General features: G+C 40.8%; 1 protein-coding gene and 1 non-coding gene across 3 annotated transcripts in view; one reads left to right on the forward strand and one right to left on the reverse strand.

Moving 5' to 3' along the window:
• Window positions 1–952: 952 nt before the first annotated feature.
• Window positions 953–1,025, reverse strand: Trnak-uuu (transfer RNA lysine (anticodon UUU)). The gene has a single exon. It is a non-coding gene; the product is annotated as a tRNA-Lys (tRNA).
• Window positions 1,026–2,501: 1,476 nt separating this feature from the next.
• LOC135499989 (BDNF/NT-3 growth factors receptor-like) overlaps window positions 2,502–18,982 on the forward strand; it is a 33,952-nt gene continuing 17,471 nt past the window's right edge. For both annotated transcript variants that reach the window (XM_064791080.1, XM_064791081.1), the window contains exon 1: window positions 2,502–2,904. In XM_064791080.1, the coding sequence (XP_064647150.1) occupies window positions 2,763–2,904 (142 nt within the window). In that variant the 5' untranslated portion in view covers window positions 2,502–2,762. The remainder of the gene's footprint in view (window positions 2,905–18,982) is intronic.

Below are 18,982 nucleotides of genomic sequence, written 5' to 3' on the forward strand. Positions count from 1 at the left end.
AATTATAGTGTAAGCTATAAACCTTTCCAGAAATGGGGCGCTGAGTGTCCGAAATAGTGATAATCGTAAGGGGAAACTAGGTCTTATGGTGGAGGGACAAAGGAGATAGTCATGGTTGACCAACACACTTGAATGCCTTTAATGACGGTTAAAAGTTAGTTCCAGTGCAAGCCACCAATTTCGGGAAGCATGTATAGCGGCCAAGCATTGTACAAATGACTTTTAAACAATTGCATTATATTCAATGCAGTACTGATAGGTGGGTCTAGGTTATCTGAAAGCAACGTGGTAGACGGCCATGACGATATCGGAACTGTTCCTATATCAATGTTTGTGGCGCAATATAGAACTGGTGTTTTTTATTTGGCTGCAAAACCTCTATGGTTCCCTATAAACGATGAGAGGAAATAAAATAGGAAACTGAAAAGAGTTCTATATACCTTCACAGACTGTTCACAGTCTGTGTTGACCTTTGGAAAGAAGTTTTGCCCAATAATCTTCGCAGATTTGATGATTCAGTTTCTATGATTATTTTCCAATTCTGAGGGCGGAAGTAGTAGTGGATTGCGAAAGAGGAGCGGCCAATTGATGAAGCCATCTAATCGCCTCATCTAGTATTGAAGGATCCACTGTTTTCCCGACCATCCCACGCAGTAATCGAAGTTGTTACGTGGGGTGTGCCATTTGGCAGCTTGAGTGGCAGTGTCAGTGTCCTGGGGCAAAAATCCCAGATTCTGACTGTACCCATCAATCAATTATGCAGAGGTATTTATAATGCATACATTCTTACACCCTTTGAGAGCCAAAAATGATTTAAGTCACTCCATCATAACTTTGGTTACTATTAACGGTTCATTAGAAAAATGCATAATTCTGATGATTTCACAAGAAACTCGTAGTTTGCCAAACATTTAACACTTTCTTTCAGAGCTGAAATTTTTATAAAATAATGCACCCGCGTGGGGGCTCGAACCCCAGACCCTCAGGTTAAAAGCCTGATGCTCTACCGACTGAGCTACACGGGCACCTGATTGTTGATGGCCCTAATCTACTACTTGAATGGTGATTAAGATGTGGCCGATTGGTTTGTGTTATCCAATTGTTAAACAGAACAGCTGTCCCATTGTCCGCCATCGATCAGCGTTAAAAACCTTTGGTCACCAGTCAGGCAAGGAGGTTTAGCCCATTCAAGCCATTGAATAGGCTTATGTGAAGGGCAAAATAGTCCGATCGCCGGGGTTTCAACTTCCCAATTGGGGTACCTTGCCTGTCTTCTTAACTTGTCACATAAAAAACCTTCACCAGTCAACCCAGGTTAAGTGTCCTGCCAAAGGAGACCAGTTAACGACCAAAAGGCATAACAACCGCTCATTCCAATGATCGTTGTGTATGACTCCTCATCATTAATTACTAATTAAAGATTCTTCCCCGTTGCGCCAGACCAAAAAAGGGTCTAAGTCAATATTTTGGTTCCATGAATCCGCAATGCCGTAACGAGGGACATCTTCGGACGTAATCTAACATCATGACCACCAAATTATTGGTTTGCATGCCTTTGGCTACAGTTGCTTTCTAGAATCGAGGAAGTCAATGCAGACTACTGAGGTAACCGGAATGCAATTCTTGTGAAAAGTCAGTAAACCATATCATTTATTTTGACTTTCAGGTTGCCTTCGCAAGGTCTGATGTGAATGTAAAAAAGTTTGACATGGCGAGAGTTCTTAATTGATTCATCTAAACAATTTTAGTAGATGACAACTTCACCCTTCTACAGTCAAAGAAATCTTAAAACGTTCGCCAAACTTATGGCCGCAAAAATCTCCAGGGCGATCTGCAGCAATGATTATACATATATAATCACCACCAGATTTTCATTGGCGTCCTCTTACTCACTGACTGATATCGCGATGGTAACCCATACGTTGAGCCTAAGTAACAAATATTGTGCCAAAGCGTCTTGAAGAAACGAGCATGACTGACCCATTTTCGATTGTTTGAATATCAAACTACCCAATCGGAAAATTTGGCGACAGATGGGCTTTTCATGGCTTTTTAGAATCACGTAAAAACATAAGATGGAGGTTTTTCAATTTTGTCTCCACAACATTGAAAACAGAATTATGCCCAGGACCTTGGTCAAGTACAATAATGCAGTTACATGTTATCCAATGGAGCGCTAAGATATATTTAAAGACAATTTTCTTTAAAGAACCGAAAAATTATCATAAAAATGCTAGTAGTCCATAAGCGAAGGATTACCGTCTTCACGCCTGGTTGCATTTGGGTACACGGTATAATCACATCCTTCTTAATCTCCAATAAGGTAAGTGTCCGCCTCTCACACCAGGGAACAATACGACATCTCTCACACCGCCTCAACTCTCCAATCGAAAATAATCAATTATCCAGAACGGAGTATTATGATGGTGGACCACTCGGGCCACGTGACGAGCGGTAATCACGGCATCATCTCCGTGCAGCATGAAAGACAACACAAGCAGATGCAGCACGTCATCGAAGAAATATCGGCATTCCATTTACCGCGCTTACCCAACCGAGTCGCATTTTAGCCCCCTCCGGAAGGTGGCCATTACGAAAAAAACAGCAAGGGATTTAAAACGCTGGATTCGAACATTACGGATTCATTCGAAATAAAACTTTCTGCAGGCAACTTTTAGTTTTCATGATTTGAGATTTACTAAGTTATTAATGTGATTTTAATGATATAGTTTCCTGATTCATTCACTTTTGGATTTTCATCAATGGTCCCCGGGATTAGCAGGCCTTTGGATCAGAAGCGCACGAATATGAACTTAGGTGGACTATCCCTAGCGGGACTGCCCGGGGGTGTCCCAGAATTCGGACCCGACCACGATACTCCAGATTTAATGCCGAAGAAAGATGGTAAGAATTGCATTACAAGTTTATTTGCTGCAGTTTTCGATGTGATGTGTATTATGCAATTTCATTCATAAATTTCTGCAGCCGATTTTTCAGATGTGAATTCGCTGAAGATGATTTAAATGTAATATAAACTTGTTTTTCCGAGTTAAAGTTATAATGTATAGTTTTGTAAAGGTGATAAGAAATGCCAAATGCGATTGTTGTTAATTGCCTTATCGCTTCATATGCATGTTTGAAGTCAAAGAGGTAGGCCTATGTGCTAAAGTTTCTGAGTAACAACTTTACATATGAAATCAAACTCAAATTCTCCAAAGACGACTAAATTCCTGAAGTAGCAACATTCGGTTTTAAAAGAACTCCAGCTTCCTTTCAGCGACTACGGAATTATAATTAGTTGACATCTGTTGAATTCAAAGAAAATCCCGACAAAGTGATACAATGCCGCTATAAAAAGTTCGTATATTCACCTCGGGACATTATGATCGTCAGCCCATGCCCCGCACTGTCCAGCATCAATGAATCCTGGGGGAAAATTGCGATTTTTTGTTTTATATTGTGCGCCATTCAGGTACCATTTCAATGCGATCCATAATTCTATGACGGAAAACAACTCATGTTTTTCTTGTAAATAACTATAAACAATATTCATAACACCAGTGTCCATGTTTTACTTTACCCTTGACCTAATTGACCTAATTGAGTTGTATGCGATGTTCGTGGTAGTAGTTTGCAATTTCTGTGAACAAATGAGCCCCCAACTTTCAAAGGCACCACGGGTCTCAACAACCTCCTAAATTTGTGTTTCCTCGATCTTTTTCACATGTTTCCTTTCAAAGGGAATTGGCCACATTCCATTGCATTGTGTAGAATCATAATCGTTATGATATTCTTGAGAATTCGTCGCGACAGGGAAGAGTACTGCGCAAGTGTGATGAAAAACACGGAAGTCGCGCCAGCCTAGTTTTTCCGCGGCGGGTTGCTGTGATTCCTCAACCTTTCGCCTTTATAGAAAATCTTGGAAAGTTATGCTATAATTTTGAAAATACGGTGTACTTGTCGTGGTTGTTCTCCATATTTCAGTGCTTCTAAAAAGACAGCGAGAGAGACCATGGCTTTCCAACAGGGGAAAACCAAGGGAAACGTATCGATCTGTTTTTTAGCGTTTCTCAAGCAATTAGGGGAAGCATGCAGTCGAAACCGAAATTCTCAAAAAGGTTACACCGGCTTTATCTCAGGAACAAGAATAGCACGACCTTCTGTACGGTGAAGGAACACGACTCCGTCGGTGACTTGTCCGGCGAACGCTATAAAGCAATATTATTTGTTTCAGTGAAAAATTATATCATGTTTTGTGTCTTGTGTCAGCGGTCTCAATAGTTGTAATTTAGATGTTTCATCAGTTTCATCAATATAATAATGACAAACACGATAATTGTGCTATCCCGTAACACAAAAGTGAACACATCGACCAACTTTAATCATGTATCTTCCTCTTTTTTAGAAAGCACACATATTTTCCCTTTAATTTACAAGGAAAACAGACATCAATTAGCCTTAATTGAAATGACATCCAAACCATGGCGAACCCAACTCAACTGTAAAAAGGATTGAGCACTCTGACATCACTAGCCAAATCTTGAATAGCACGATTCTCAAACCTTGCAACATCTGGAATTTTCTCAAAGGGAATTTCACTTCGTTCGATAGTTTTTAATTCACGTGAAAATAGGGGATTCGATTTTTAAGCGGACACGGTCTGCTTGGGCGTGCTTGGAGTTTCAGTTGACACGCTGTTGGCGCATTTGTTGTACATCTGCCTGTATTTCGGACTGGATTGAAGAAGTACGCCAAGCCTATTCCTCATCCACGTACACAAGAACTTTCAACTTCCTTCGTCGCACATTATATTTCAAACTTTAGGAAGGTACGAGCTTGTTAATGTTTACTAAAAGAAAACGTATAATGTACGTACATTGTATAATGTAAGATACGTTAGAAACAAAACAACGTATTTCTTCTGCGTTTGTCTCATTTCACCCTCAAATATCTTAGAGTCACTTACAGCAAGATTAATGACAACCTTTCCTATAAATGACTGCATACAGCACACGACAGAAGTATCATTCAATTCATTTATAATTAATACGAGATTATTATTACCAGGCTAGATGATCTCTTAGCACGCGCCGAGCGCACGCGCGGCGTTTATGTGCATTGTCCGTGCAATTGTTGGGCAATCAATACCAAGGACCCTGGGGCTGAGGGTGAGAAAAGTCGTCAACGAGGGTGGACTCGTTGCAGATGACCGTAACTTATATCGATGATGTTATCCACGATGGTTCCGTCGAATGATCGGTGTAAAAGTAAAACTTGGCCCTCTGGAGATTAAGTCCCGTTCATCTCATACTCATGCATCCGGAGACAACTCAAGGAAATGGTCGTGACGGCTCGACACGTTGTATCAAGTTCGTCTTATAAACTCTGTACTCGGCCTCTGTAGCCAGAACCCGTCAAATCGTAAATGGGACTTATTCTCCAGAGGACCAAGATATATTTGCTGGCAGCAGTTCACAAGAAAGCCCCCCTAGCTCAGACGGTTAGAGCGTTCGTATTCTGAGCCCGAGTTCTCGGGTTCGAATCCCTGGAGAAGATTTTAATTTTTTTCTCTTCCATAATTCTCCGATACTGACCGTATCGTCCTGTGGCTTGCTGATTGTGAAATCAAGCGCATCGAAGCATTGGAGGTCTATCATGTTTCAGGACGTATTCAGAAGGACCCTTCGATCGTTTGAATTTCTTACTATTGCCGCATGGGACGCTCTGGTTTTGTGCATGCAGTTCAGCTTTAACCTCGAAATCTGAATTTAGCATGTCTTACTTCCATTGAATTCGCTAAAGATGTCTTTCAACATTGTCCAACTCCGGGGAGAGCATCGATCTCCGTTGATTCGTCCCCAGCGCCCCGCCGCGGGCTCCGACCGCTTGTCTCGGACAGATGGCTACTGCCGCCAATTATATGATAACACTTCACTCATAATGGCCTAATGAGCGAAGAAAAGTTATTATGTCATCTCGCGGTAATTTCCGAGAGGTTGCCGTTTTAGAAAGGAAAATATTTTGATCCCAGGCGGACAATACATTATTTGTTCTGACGAAGACCATTATTGGCAATGTAGATGGGATATTTGCCAAAAAAATGATAATACAGAGTATGATTTGGCATTCATATTCCATGCATACATGTAAATATTGACTAAAGGAAACCAAAATGTCTATTTCTTTACGGATAATCTTCCTCTTCAGCGTTCGCTCTGCACTTCGAGGTGTTATCATCCAAGGATTATCCTCCCCAAGGTGGGGTAATCGTTTTTTTTAAGTATAACTACGGTTAGGCACCAATTGTGTTTTATATTGGCCTTGTTACTCCGTCTTTTGGCCAGTTCATGGGCAATCATGAGGCACAGGTTGACCCATGTACCCACTAAACACATGGCATATCATAATAGCTTCAGCCTATCCGTAGCGCGACGTCTGTGTGACGGTCTCAAAGACCTTAGACTATCTTTATTCAAGCAATATCTAACATAGACATGATCTTGTTTGAGTTTTTCACAGCAATTTCATTAGACTGTCCACGGAGGATAATCTCTTCTCTCCATGGTATGGCACCCATCCAGGTCTTAATGAATCCGATCCCGCCACGGACCACCACTGGAGTGCGTCAAACGCTTCTAGGAAATCAGCCTAAGATTAATTAATCAGATCTCATCAGGTTTGGAGACCGTCCAAGTTAACCCTTACCTTCTTGAACCTACCCCTTTGCCTCTTTGAACTTTAAAGTCAAAATATTTTTTTCACTTGTTTTTGTTCTGCTCAAAATGAAGAAACATCATCAGCCCCCCAAAAATGTTGGCTTTGAAAGTTTTTCAGAATATTTAAGTTATGAATAAGTTTGGTGGGAAAACCTAATCATGCATTTTGTCCCCGTATTTTCAACTTCACTGACGCGACCACCCTGTGGTGATGCGACCATTCAACCTCGATCCCATGAAGGGTCGTGCTACTGGGATTCCACTGTACTTAATACACTAAATGAAGCATTTTAGAATGACGAGTCACTTCCTTTTTTTCATAGCAGTGCACGAATCCTTTGTTTTAATTAGGTATGTCAAATTTTTAAACAATATATCAATAGCAATAATCTTGAATAATACATTAGCAGGCTGAATAGTAAATCGATCACGCACCGGTCTGTCATGAGCGTGCCTGGATGGATACTTGGAACGTATCCAAGCTAAATGAGGAGAAGATTTAAACTTTGGCCGTCGACGGTTGCCCAATATAATGCATTTAGCATAAGAAAATGTTACTGTCTCATAAATATAAGGTTGCTGACCCGAAACCTTCATCTTAAAAGGATCGCATCAGTTTTGAATGTCAGAAATGCTGAAATGTAACTTTCAAAGTTGATAGATCATCTAAAATCAACTGGAGACGAAGAACTCATAAGAAAAGTAATTAGTATTTCTAAATCCTTATAAATTTCAATCTTAAACATATTTTCAGCTGAGTTACTTTCAGCGTTCTCCGCCGATTGCAGCCTTCGTCCTTTAGTAGCCCACTGCTTGTTTCATTACTGCAAAATCGTCTAAATCCTTAATGTTAACAGGGGTTCTTTGCAAAATCTGATGTCAGTATCCGCGGGCCGTGTAGTAACATGTAGCGGGTAGTGTCTCTGGGGTCCCACTAGGATATTGTCATCATCAGTGAGGTGAATGATTCATGATCCGGTTAAGGGCGCCAAAGACACGCTGGAATTCTTGTGACTGGTTTATAACATTGAGGGCCAAAATATCAAAATTCTGTCTTTTAACCCTCTTGAGGCCGAATTTAAAAGGGAATATTTGTAGCCACAAACGCTACCGAAGTGAGTTTTTGTGTTTGCCTCTAACAATGAGCCGATGCATTACACAGTGCAGTGTATTGCAGCGTATTCGCTCGCTTAACTATGGACTGCAATGCACTGCAGAATGCATTGACTCATGGTTAGCTACTCAATCACAAAAACGAAGCGTTTTGTTTACAAAGTATCAAATAAAGGTATTTTCTCAGAGCAGCTAACAGCCTCCACTTGCCTTTTTTAAGTTCGGCAAGATATAAACGCACAAATGCCATTTGGTCGCGGCAATTTTTTTTGTGCAAAAGGGGAGAAGCTCACCCCCCGAAATTCTACACATATGCCGACGCTCATTTCAATGTGCATCTGCAGCCACTACTTATGCACTTCTTTCTGTAGCTTTTGAAGGGGCATCGAGAATAAAACATTGCAATATCAAAGATCATCGATTTAAGCAATAAGAGATCATCTCGTGTCATCGTCTGCATCCCTCATCCCCGCAGACGTCACCAAGATACTCCTCTTCAATTCATCACAAGTGGAGATCAATGCGCATTATGATCACTTCAGTAATCTTCCGCGTTTCTTGATGCTCGTTCCTTCATTGAGATCGCATTTTTATTTGCATTGAGGTTTTTGGTGATATTCTCGTTGTACTCTTACTTTGGCACGTCTGCAGAGAGACAATCGGTACAAAATATTATTGTGGTCTTGGGCAGCATGCGTTTTAGTGAGAGGGGGTAGGGCTCAGTAAACTCTCCGACTGAAAATGTAAGTGTTTGTATCTGATATTGGTTAACTCAAAGGGAAATGAACGTACACATGTATCATACCAAAAATAAATAAGGCGCACTTATATATTTTCAATAATAAGTGTATACTCTCATATAGGATATTTGTTGCAATGATAATGTCAAATAAGGTAAACTGTGTGTTCCGTAGCAGAATCCCATCACCAGCACGAAGCGCAATATTGCAGATTCATCCCAACGACTCGAACCAACGAACCGGGCAGTAATTTGAAAAGTATTACGCATTCGGTTGATAGATTGTCATCTTTCCCCAGGTTTATTCATGGGCTCGGTGGTGTGGGCGGGCAGCGCGAGATGACAGGAATGTGCGAGACGTTCGATTGAGATGCATTTACGACAAGCCTCTTTTGCTCTTCGTACATGTAACTGATTCTCTTCTCTTGATTTTTGGCAAAGATCTGACGTGGTTCAAAATGTCAGCATATTTTTTTTCTCTCCAAGGATTGGCCCCTGGTAGATTAAGAGTACTAGCAACTCAAATATCTTGTCAGTCATTCATGGTCGCGTGGTTTTATTACCCCATTTTCCAGGACCTTATCCGCATCGTCGAGTTGCTGCAAACATAAATTGACGATTTGATCTCAATGCACAATATTTCAATTTAGAATCATCAAATTCTGGGTCATTTACAGTAAATATTCAATCGTTTTTTATTGCTTTCTAAACGACGTTTGATGCGGGCGAGATTGGTGGCCATCTTGTTCTCTGATCCTTTGTGATTGATAGCCGACGATACGTAACAGATCGCAATGATTTATTATTTACCACGTTCAACATAATGATGTTTTAAGTGTTCTTATTATACTCTACACAATAAGTAATTTATCTAAAATACAATTGCAAGCACTCTTTGAATCCCCAACATTTCGTCAACGGCGCCATTGTTGTCACGTCTGATCGTCACGACTCGCAGCCGCCAATACGGACCTAGAGAAATAGCCCGGATAGCTAAGATACTAATCTGGTGATTTGGTAGGAAATCGCACAATATCTCGAGACATCATCTCTTTATGGGCGATTAAGGGCATCCTGGTTTAGTGACACTGCATTCCTGTCAAAACCTCAGCCCATCTTCACCGAGATTTATCCCCTTCTTCAAAGCGATAAAACAACAACAAAAGTTATGATTGCCGATCGTTTTGCAATAAATATTACACGTTTCATAATATTTGAATCTGTTTCATCCTGGTTGAGTGTTCTTATTTGACATTTATGTGCAGACACTATTTGGATGTGTACTGGCAGCATTGGACTAATTGCGATGGCATCAATTCCAGAAATGTCTCTGAAATATCACATATTGAATGCATGAGGGATGCATCATTTTGGGTGTCATGGGCGTAGAAAGAGACTTCGTGTCGTCAGCCAATGATTCATGTCGACATTCCTGCAATAAGGCGTAACGTGGTGGGTGTAAAGGGAAAAATAAAGTTGTTTTACACTGTCGCCAAAAGCGCACCTAGGTTATTGGGATGCATACTCCGCGCAGAGAATTGAATGTAATGGAGGCCCGATATTGTATTATGTATGTATGTAGCAGTGCGTGTCCAAAGCAGCAGTGATACACTTTAGAAATTGAGAAGAAAAAGGGAGACAGCGAACCTGTTACTTTTTTTTTATCTCGAACGGTAATTGAGTTGGCGTTATCCTTGATTGAATCATCAATAGAATCACCCATCACCGGGGCAGAGGGCGCGGTATCGCAGGAAGGCATTAGGGCACATGAATGCATGTCTTCGGTTATTGGTAGACTTCGAGCAGATAACAATAGGGATGTGGGAATCGGTCAGTATCATACCAAAGCAGCACATGGTTGGCAGCTTGCCAAATGTTGTTGAGATGGTCGGTACAAACCTTCAGAGAGCCCACAACTAAACACAGTGGTGATGGGGAGGGGCGAGGCCGGCCTACTGCGTCCTGAGTGAGGAACGAATCAATATTCGTAGGAGAGAATGTCCCATACCGGTTTGCAAAGGCTTTTTTGTTGAGATTTATGTCTGAGGCTGAGAAACGTTAATTGGTTTTAATCCAAGTCTATCTTGTATGAGAGTCTTACAATGAAGGTGGCATATAAATATAGTGTTTTATGACCTCAAGTTTGACATTGCCACTGCATTCTCCAGGTAAATAAGGTGATGATGAGCGCACTGGAAGGACGTGAAGCCAACAGTTCTCATTTGGCCTAACACGGAGAGATATTACTCATTCTTAGCGGGTTAGATTCCCTATAATATTAGGATTTGAGATACCTCTGTGACGAGAATAATTACTGATGACACGGGGTGACAGGTTCCTTTGAGAGTGCGCCGTAGGGATTGTGTCTGCAGTGAATCCGTGTCTCGACCTGATTCGGTCCACTTTCAGGTCGGAGATGATGCTTGATACATTGATGCGATAAGATCGATTCGTTCAGAATTTGAAATTTGAAATTGAAATTGAATTTGAAATTGAGATTTCCTCGATGAAAATTACCGAATATGAATTTCAACAAAATAAATGTTATTGTGAACACATATATTAAACATGGTAACCAATTCTTTCGCTCTAACATGGGAAGCTTCTGCATTACGGTCATGAGATAATAAAATAGCATTCGACACCCGATAAAACAATGTATAAGACGACAGAGTAAATATATTTTCTGAACCTTCATGCGACAACGGACAAATCCAGTTCTCCTCTTCTTTAGACCATAGGGCTCATCTTTCAAATCGCGTGTTCCTGTCCATCTCACTAATCAACAGTCAAATGAACTTCCCCTCTCGGCCAGGTCATAATTAAATCTTTCATTCCCAGGGACGGCACGTAAATGCATTTTTAATTACTGCACGTAAGATTTTTTATTTCATGCACGATCCATTTTTCGATTTTACTTCTTCGGTTGAGTTTTGTGTACACCACACACTATATCCAAAGATGATAAACTCGGGGGGGGGGGTCCCCTTAGGCCTCTAATACTAATTATTCTGTTTTAGTTGACCTTTAAAGCGAAGCCTTTCGTTCAGATTTGTAGTTTTATTTTTCGACTTTAGACACTTTCTTTCAGTATCATTTTTATTTACCCCGAACTGGAATGTTTGTTCCAATCACACGATTGTCTTTCCTGATCGAAGGGGCAAACATGTCCAATTCCACTGACCTCATGAACAATCTACCAATCAATATATTATAGGCCTACACTTGTTACCCATTCGTGTGTCATATTTCAATCTAAATATACGTTAATTCATCAAAAGTCATGCTATCCATGATCAGCCTGTCTTCATGTCGCCATTTTCTAAACAAACCACAGCCCAAGTGTCCTAATCTACAACAATGCACAGTGAGTTACACGCAATGTGCAATTCATCTGGTGGCGGGATTGACCCAGTCGTCTGCACCGGTACCGGATAAATAAACTAATACATTAATAATGTATTGGTCTAAACGATTAATAATTCAATGTAATTGTTGTTTTGCGTTTGCTTCAGGCGAGGATATATGATGATACTGAGTGCAGTCTCGTAATGACCGCAGTAAAGAGAATACTGAAGAACTTTAAGACAGGTTACGAGATCACTTTAATATAACATTACGCAAAGTATCATTACCGAAATGTACAGTCGATACATGTGTGCATACGTTTATGTTTACACGTATTATAATATCTCATCTCAGTCTCACTACCAAACGTTCTTCACTCCAGTTGATTTAAAGTTGTCATAATGACTGCCTGCAATTCACCCTTATGGTTGAAGTCAATGTGAAAGTCGTAAATGATGCTCAACCTCTGTAACATGAATACAAAACCCGCGAGAAACTCTTTCCGGTGACCTTGAAACGCTCAGAAATTCAAATAAAAAAACAGGAGTGCTGACCATTTTTCATCAAATTTATGTTTAAGAGCTGCTGAAAAGCAATATTCCTTCAAGCCACAACACACCTTCCTATTTTTATTTCACTTTTAATGACCTTCACTTTGGACGCCTTGAGGCATTTTATGCAAAACCTGAATTCCATTAATTGAATTTTAATTACCCTGGGGTTCATGTCGCTTTTTTCAAGAAGATGTTAGCATGTTAAAATTCCGTCTTTTTCATTTAAAAAACGGATCAACCTTCAGAATTTTCAGTATATAACGTTAAATTTGGTGATACAACGCTACGATATTTCAATGGCTTCTCTTGATCTTGAAGGTAGAAATGGCCAAGTGAACAAAAACATGGCAATATTTTACCAGAAAGCAGATTCTGACTAAATATTCATTGGAGAGGACATCTCCCTTACAGTGGTTACAAAGAAAATTCCTCAATGGCTATCACTGGCAGTGTCCATATGCCACATCCATTGCCATGTTTCCCTTTGAAACAGACAGTGAGAGTGCCAGCAAACTTTTTAACGGGATCGTTTCGAAAAATACGTGTTCAATGCAACGAACCTCAATGTAATCACATTTTCAGTAATGGTGACTTTTTTGATTTTGGAGAAGGGTTCTCTCCATCCCAGTGCCGAGTTGTCACTAGCTATAATGTCGCTTTTGCTTACCATCTAGCTGATTGATGCTGTAACTTCATATCCCATTCACATTCACATGGTACCTTGCCAAAATGTTTAGTGCATTTGTACACACAAATGTACATGAGCAAAAGTCAGGTAAGGTGACGATATAGATATTTCAAGTCCATCCTTACCTGACCAAAATGTACTAAACATTGTTGTACATAATCACACATCAAAGAACGCCAGTCCATAACAAAACTACGCAAACTGCAGCATCTCATGATAACTGTACGTATGTTTTTAATGCATTTTGTACAGCAATGCATTACCTGCCAGTGAAACTTACAATAGTTGAAGCCGACACTAATGGTAAAAATTGAATTACCGTTCCTATTTAGCCGGAGGTGAATGGATGTTTAACAGTGATTTTTTTGCGGTGGAGGTTAGGCTACGGTAGGCTACTTCGTCAGTGGTTTGTCGGGGAAAAAAACTCCCTATGCGGCAGGAAGCTGCCTTTGGGAGTTACGTCCGATGCAGCAAGCGGCCATTGGCTTTGCTGTTGGGTCAGTTTTGAAAACCGGGCCAAGAGAGAGGGCTTTTTGCAATTCCGCGGATGCTTATCAGGGCTATGCTACAGTCCTTCTTTTAGATTGATAGAACGTCCGATGCAGCAACCGGCCACTGGCATGGCTGTAAGCTATGTTTTTCAATGGTATCGTACTAAGACTTGGCGTTTTTTCTCGGGCTGTTGGCAGAAATCTGACGTGGTTGAGTGTCACAAAGCTCTTGATAGTTTGCATTGCGATTGGGGGAAATCTGCAAGTTGGCGCAAAGTACATCAAAAGGAGAGTACTTCTACGCATCGCGAACCCTGGATACGTCACGAAAGTCACTCGATCTCGGGACATTACCCCGATATCACCAGATAGGACAGTCGACCCATCCCAAGATCTTCTCCGCGCAGAATCACGCCAATGACTCCCGATGTGTAATTGAGTCTTCAATTTTCCACGAGAATGGCTCCTGATGTATTTCAAATGAACCATTGGTCTTTTCCAGTCGAGTTAGATGCATATCTCGCAAAGAGCACTGAGAGTTAGCAAAATACGCGCAGCCTCGCATAAAACAGTAGATTTTTCTGCTACGCATTACGCCTCCTAAATCTTTGTGTTTCATTGGTTAGGCTCCGTAACAGATACCATGATTAGTTTGGGCTAAGCTGCATGAAATTCACGCAAAAAAATGCATTGCGGGTTCAAGTTTCTTCCCTTTCTGGTCCCGGGAAATTAAAGGGAAAAAAACTACCATGCAATCTTACCGATCATGCATGGGTCAGCAAAACAGCATGAAACTGAAGAAAATGATAAAAGGGGAGAACTGTCAAGTTATCATTATTTTAAAAAAAACATTGTTCGGTGGACAACAAAAGAAAAAAAAATCAGCGGGAGATGAGGAGAGGTAAAAATTATCGTAACTTTTGCTGCCGTGCAAAGAGATCATCCTCAACCGGAAGTCACGTGCCCCATCAATCAGCGCATCTCCTGTTTTCCTCCACGAAATCGGATTAGCGGTGCCACTGGGCATGCGCAGTTCGTGGAATGACGACTTTTATTGTAGGTGACATGCTTTTACCGGGTAAACGTGTGCAGGGTCCTGATTGGATAATCATATTATCATTCAGCATTGAGTTCTTTCGTATTTTTATTGTGAAGGCCGTTACGTGATCATCGTTTTCGAAGAGAATTAGGTTTCCCGGAGAAAGAAAATATCTCTGGTTTGCCTTAGGAAAATGATACGCCTATCATGTCCAAAATCCCAAATATCGCCAAAGAAACCCGTAAGAATCCGAGTCACATTTGTGTATGTTGTTGAAAACAACTAAATTACCCAAGAGGGCAAATCATCGCAACCAAATCTAGTGTTCTTTCTTTCGATTCGAGGCAAATTATGTTCAGCACCCTCGTGCAAAGAAGGCAGCATGATGTTTCCCAGCGTTAAAAATGTTAGCCTCCTCAGGTGTTCAAAGCCCATCGGCCAGGCCTTTGGAGCCATTCGAAAAAATCTTTCCCGTAGCCTACATGTATGTACGACTCTCTGTTCATTCTTACGTCATATAGCACAAGCATCTCCGTACAGTCTCGTCATCACAACAAACTGTCACTGCCATAGAAATTCCTTTTGCCATATCAATATACACCACAGCATTCCTCTCATCGAACCATCCCATACTCTAGGAATCCTGAGAGCACTGTACCTCAAGACTCTGGCATTCCACCAAAACCGTAAATCTCATATTGAGCAAAATGTGGCCCGCGTGGACTCTTCCATCCCTTTGTACTCCAGCCTCCTCACTAACCTCATCACACGCGTCTTCAAGCACTACCTTACTATCTTGTCATACGGAATGGTCATTGTACTGTGGGAAACCACCTCTGGTACTCATATCTCAAGATATGGCAATCCGTTCACCACATTTCCATTTCGACACACATTGACCATGTTCCACTGTGCATTTGAATAGACACATCTGAAGATCAATTCGGTCAAATTGAGCTGGGATTTTACGCACTTCATTTCGTGTTTTCCGCAAAAGTTGTCATTTTCAGTTTTTTCTCTTGATGTATTTGGAAAGGTGCAGTCACTTCAACTTTCGAGTTCCTATGTGGTGATATTTACAACAGGGCAAGATATTCAACGGCAAAGAGAAATCAAGATGATATTTTTCGGCAACCGTTTTTCTTCTTCTCTCCTGTTCTTTTTCCACAAATACAAGGACCATTTACGATCAAATCTGACATACTAAATAAAAGGACTTTCTCGGTCCGTTTCAACGATTTTCCCAAGAAGAGGGATGCATCGATATTGAATCCATTTTTGTAAGATGATAAACACAGCGTCTGTTCTCGATATACTTTGTCACTGAGCCCCTATCTGTACTAGACACAGTCACAAACGTTCAGAGGCCCCCTTCCCAGATATTTTATCATCGAGTGATTGTATTTCATTTTCTCGGCGATTAGTGCTGTTCGGTGTCGACATCGCTCTCTGTGAGTCAGCCCGTTAGTTGCCGACAATCTCTTCACATCACGGACCTAATGTAATATACCGAGGGTTAGGCTACCATCTCATTGAAAGGACCACAGGGACCACTGGGTATCGTTAAGAAAAACGGCAGAGAGATATATTCTATTATTGGGGGCAACGAGTTTATCATATTAGACTGAGGGCATGATCTGTGCAAAGTTCTAAGTCCTCTCAAAGATTATTACCTCATCTAAGTAGTTCAGTTCGGTGTCTTCACATCCAGCATGTTTAGTGTTCATACGTCTTCGCCGCCGCTCGAAGGTTTGCCGCGGTGATCGGAGGTAACCACGCCAACTACCTATGCACTCCTTTCCAAAATAATGAACAACCAACCGAAAACTACTGTTTTTTTTAAATTTAGGAAGACGAATTTATATAAATCATTATATTATACTGTTTATTATTCAAATCAACAAATATTACCTCTACATATCTGTAAATATGTTGATTTACACTTGAGTGCCACGTGTTGGCTGTCTAACCTTATGCTGAACTTTTAAAGCCATATACATACTCTTTGGGAGTTTGTGACCACAATGAAACCTTGCACGAGCCCTCTTTAAACAGATTTAACCTCAATAAATAACAAAATATCGCTCGCAACATGGTGTCCTTTTGAACTTGTGAACGGCCAAGGACCCATAGACAACTCACCGATGGGAAATGTATTGTTTCACCTGGTGTCACTTGCAAGACATTCACACCATCACCAGCTCGTGTTTCACCTATGCATGTCCAATTACAACTGCTTCTAACAGAAGTTCGCCTCTCTCACTCCACCGTACAAGCCGCCAAGGCACGACAAAAGATCGCCATCATATCCAATTCCAAAATGTCACGTTTTAAAATGTTTTCTTAATTGACTCCCAGACCGTTAATCAACTTTTGAATTCTATAGCTTACAATATGGATGCAGTATAGACGGGGTTACACATTATTAAGGTTTCTCCCTGGAAAGGTCGATCCCGATAGCATCTAGTGGCAAAGAGTAACCCATGATGACCAGCTCTCACAGATTTCTAAGGACTTAACACGATAATTTGATAAAAAGTTTATTTATGATGTCCGATTCCAAAATGTAACTTTTTTTTTAAAATTGACACTCATATCGTGAATCAAACCAGACTCTGAAAGACTCTGGGCAAACTTCACAATTTTTTATTATCGGACCCTTGAAACAAAATTCCATTTATTTTGCCAACAATATGAATGCAGTTCCAAAGGAGTAACACAACAGTGACTCCCCTCAACGTAAAGCTGCGAACAGCAGCCGATGACCAGCTCCCTCACCTTTATCAAGGCCCAAACGCGCCAAAGGTTAATCTTGACATCATATTCCAGAATGTCATGTTCCACGTGTTTTCTTAATTGACACCCATATAGTTAATTTGAATTATCAGAACTTCGAAACACGATTCTATTCACTTTCGATATGATTGCAGCCACATACGGATAAACACGTCGGTGTCTCTTCAAGACTCTCACACCAGCTACATAGAGTAACCAGCCTCCCTCAGATCTTTTCGGCACAAAGGTTAATCGTGATAGCCAATTCCAAAATATCACATTCAAGCGTTTTCTTAATTGACCCCATATCGTAAATCAAACTTTTCAATTTAGGATTATCAGACATACACTTCTATTTATTACACTCACCGACGCTTACAATATATCGTAGTGTTTCACTTCAAAGAAAGCTCGCATCAACTGTAAACAGTAGCCCGCGCCTCTAATCTTTCTCAAAACTCAACACGACACAGCTTACTCATGATATCCGATTTCAAAATGTCATATTCCACGTGTTTTCTTAATTGACACCCGTATCGTTAATCAAAGTTTTCAATTTCGAATTATCTGTTTGCATAAACGATGTCTCGCGTGCGATTGATTGTGCTGTGCAATTATTCGACGATATATTAACGCGGGGTTAGTCTCTCGTGATACTACTGGTTCTATTCGCGGCATCATTGCAGAAGAAATTCGGTTAGAGAGAATGCCCGCTGGACCAAGAGACTGCAAAGGAAAGGCACGATGAAAACGATGCCATCGGGTTTAATAGTTTGTTGTTCGGTCTGACGGGATATGGGTTGGGATATTGCTATGGTGCTGAATCTCCATGATTGAATTCTTCGCATTTTGGCGACGTATTTTTGGAAGAAGTCATGTGTCTCTGGCATTAATAGAAATAAATTCTAGAGACATGTGAGTTCTAGCTTAAGTAAAATCAAACAGAATGTAAAAAAAATTCAAATTAGATTTTTCTTTTCTTAGCTTGATTTTTGCACATGAATGAAAGAATATGTCCGAAAAACCTGCCTGAAACACACACCAAAACCTTGAACAAATCAACGCCAAGTTATCATGTGATGTGTGAACCAATCAACGGCATTGACACTATTCACGTGATTCCTTATATGATAACAGCTCTCAGCTCCTTCCCAATCAGCTACATTTTGGGCGCCTGGCAAGAGGGTGGATCTGGAGAAAATTGTGCAATATCTTTGGCGGATCGTATCGCCTTGTACGGCCAACACATTTTCCGGTTTGTTGGGCAGAATGATTGTTTTTCGGGCGGAAAATCCTTGTGGCGTCATGGTAGGGATGACCCGATATGACCCATTGCTGTTGACTAGCTCGCGATCTTGATTCCACCAATCGCACATGAATGTCCACTCAAGAGTCCATCGCAGTGAAATGCATTGTTTTACATGCTCGTTATGAAAGAGATTGCACAAAACTACCCACAAAACACTAACGCACTAACATGCTGTCGGTATCACTTTGACGAAGCAAACACTGAATTACT

The sequence above is a fragment of the Lineus longissimus genome, chromosome 15, assembly GCF_910592395.1.
Source record: "Lineus longissimus chromosome 15, tnLinLong1.2, whole genome shotgun sequence".
In the NCBI taxonomy this organism is placed as follows: Eukaryota; Metazoa; Nemertea; class Pilidiophora; order Heteronemertea; family Lineidae; genus Lineus; species Lineus longissimus.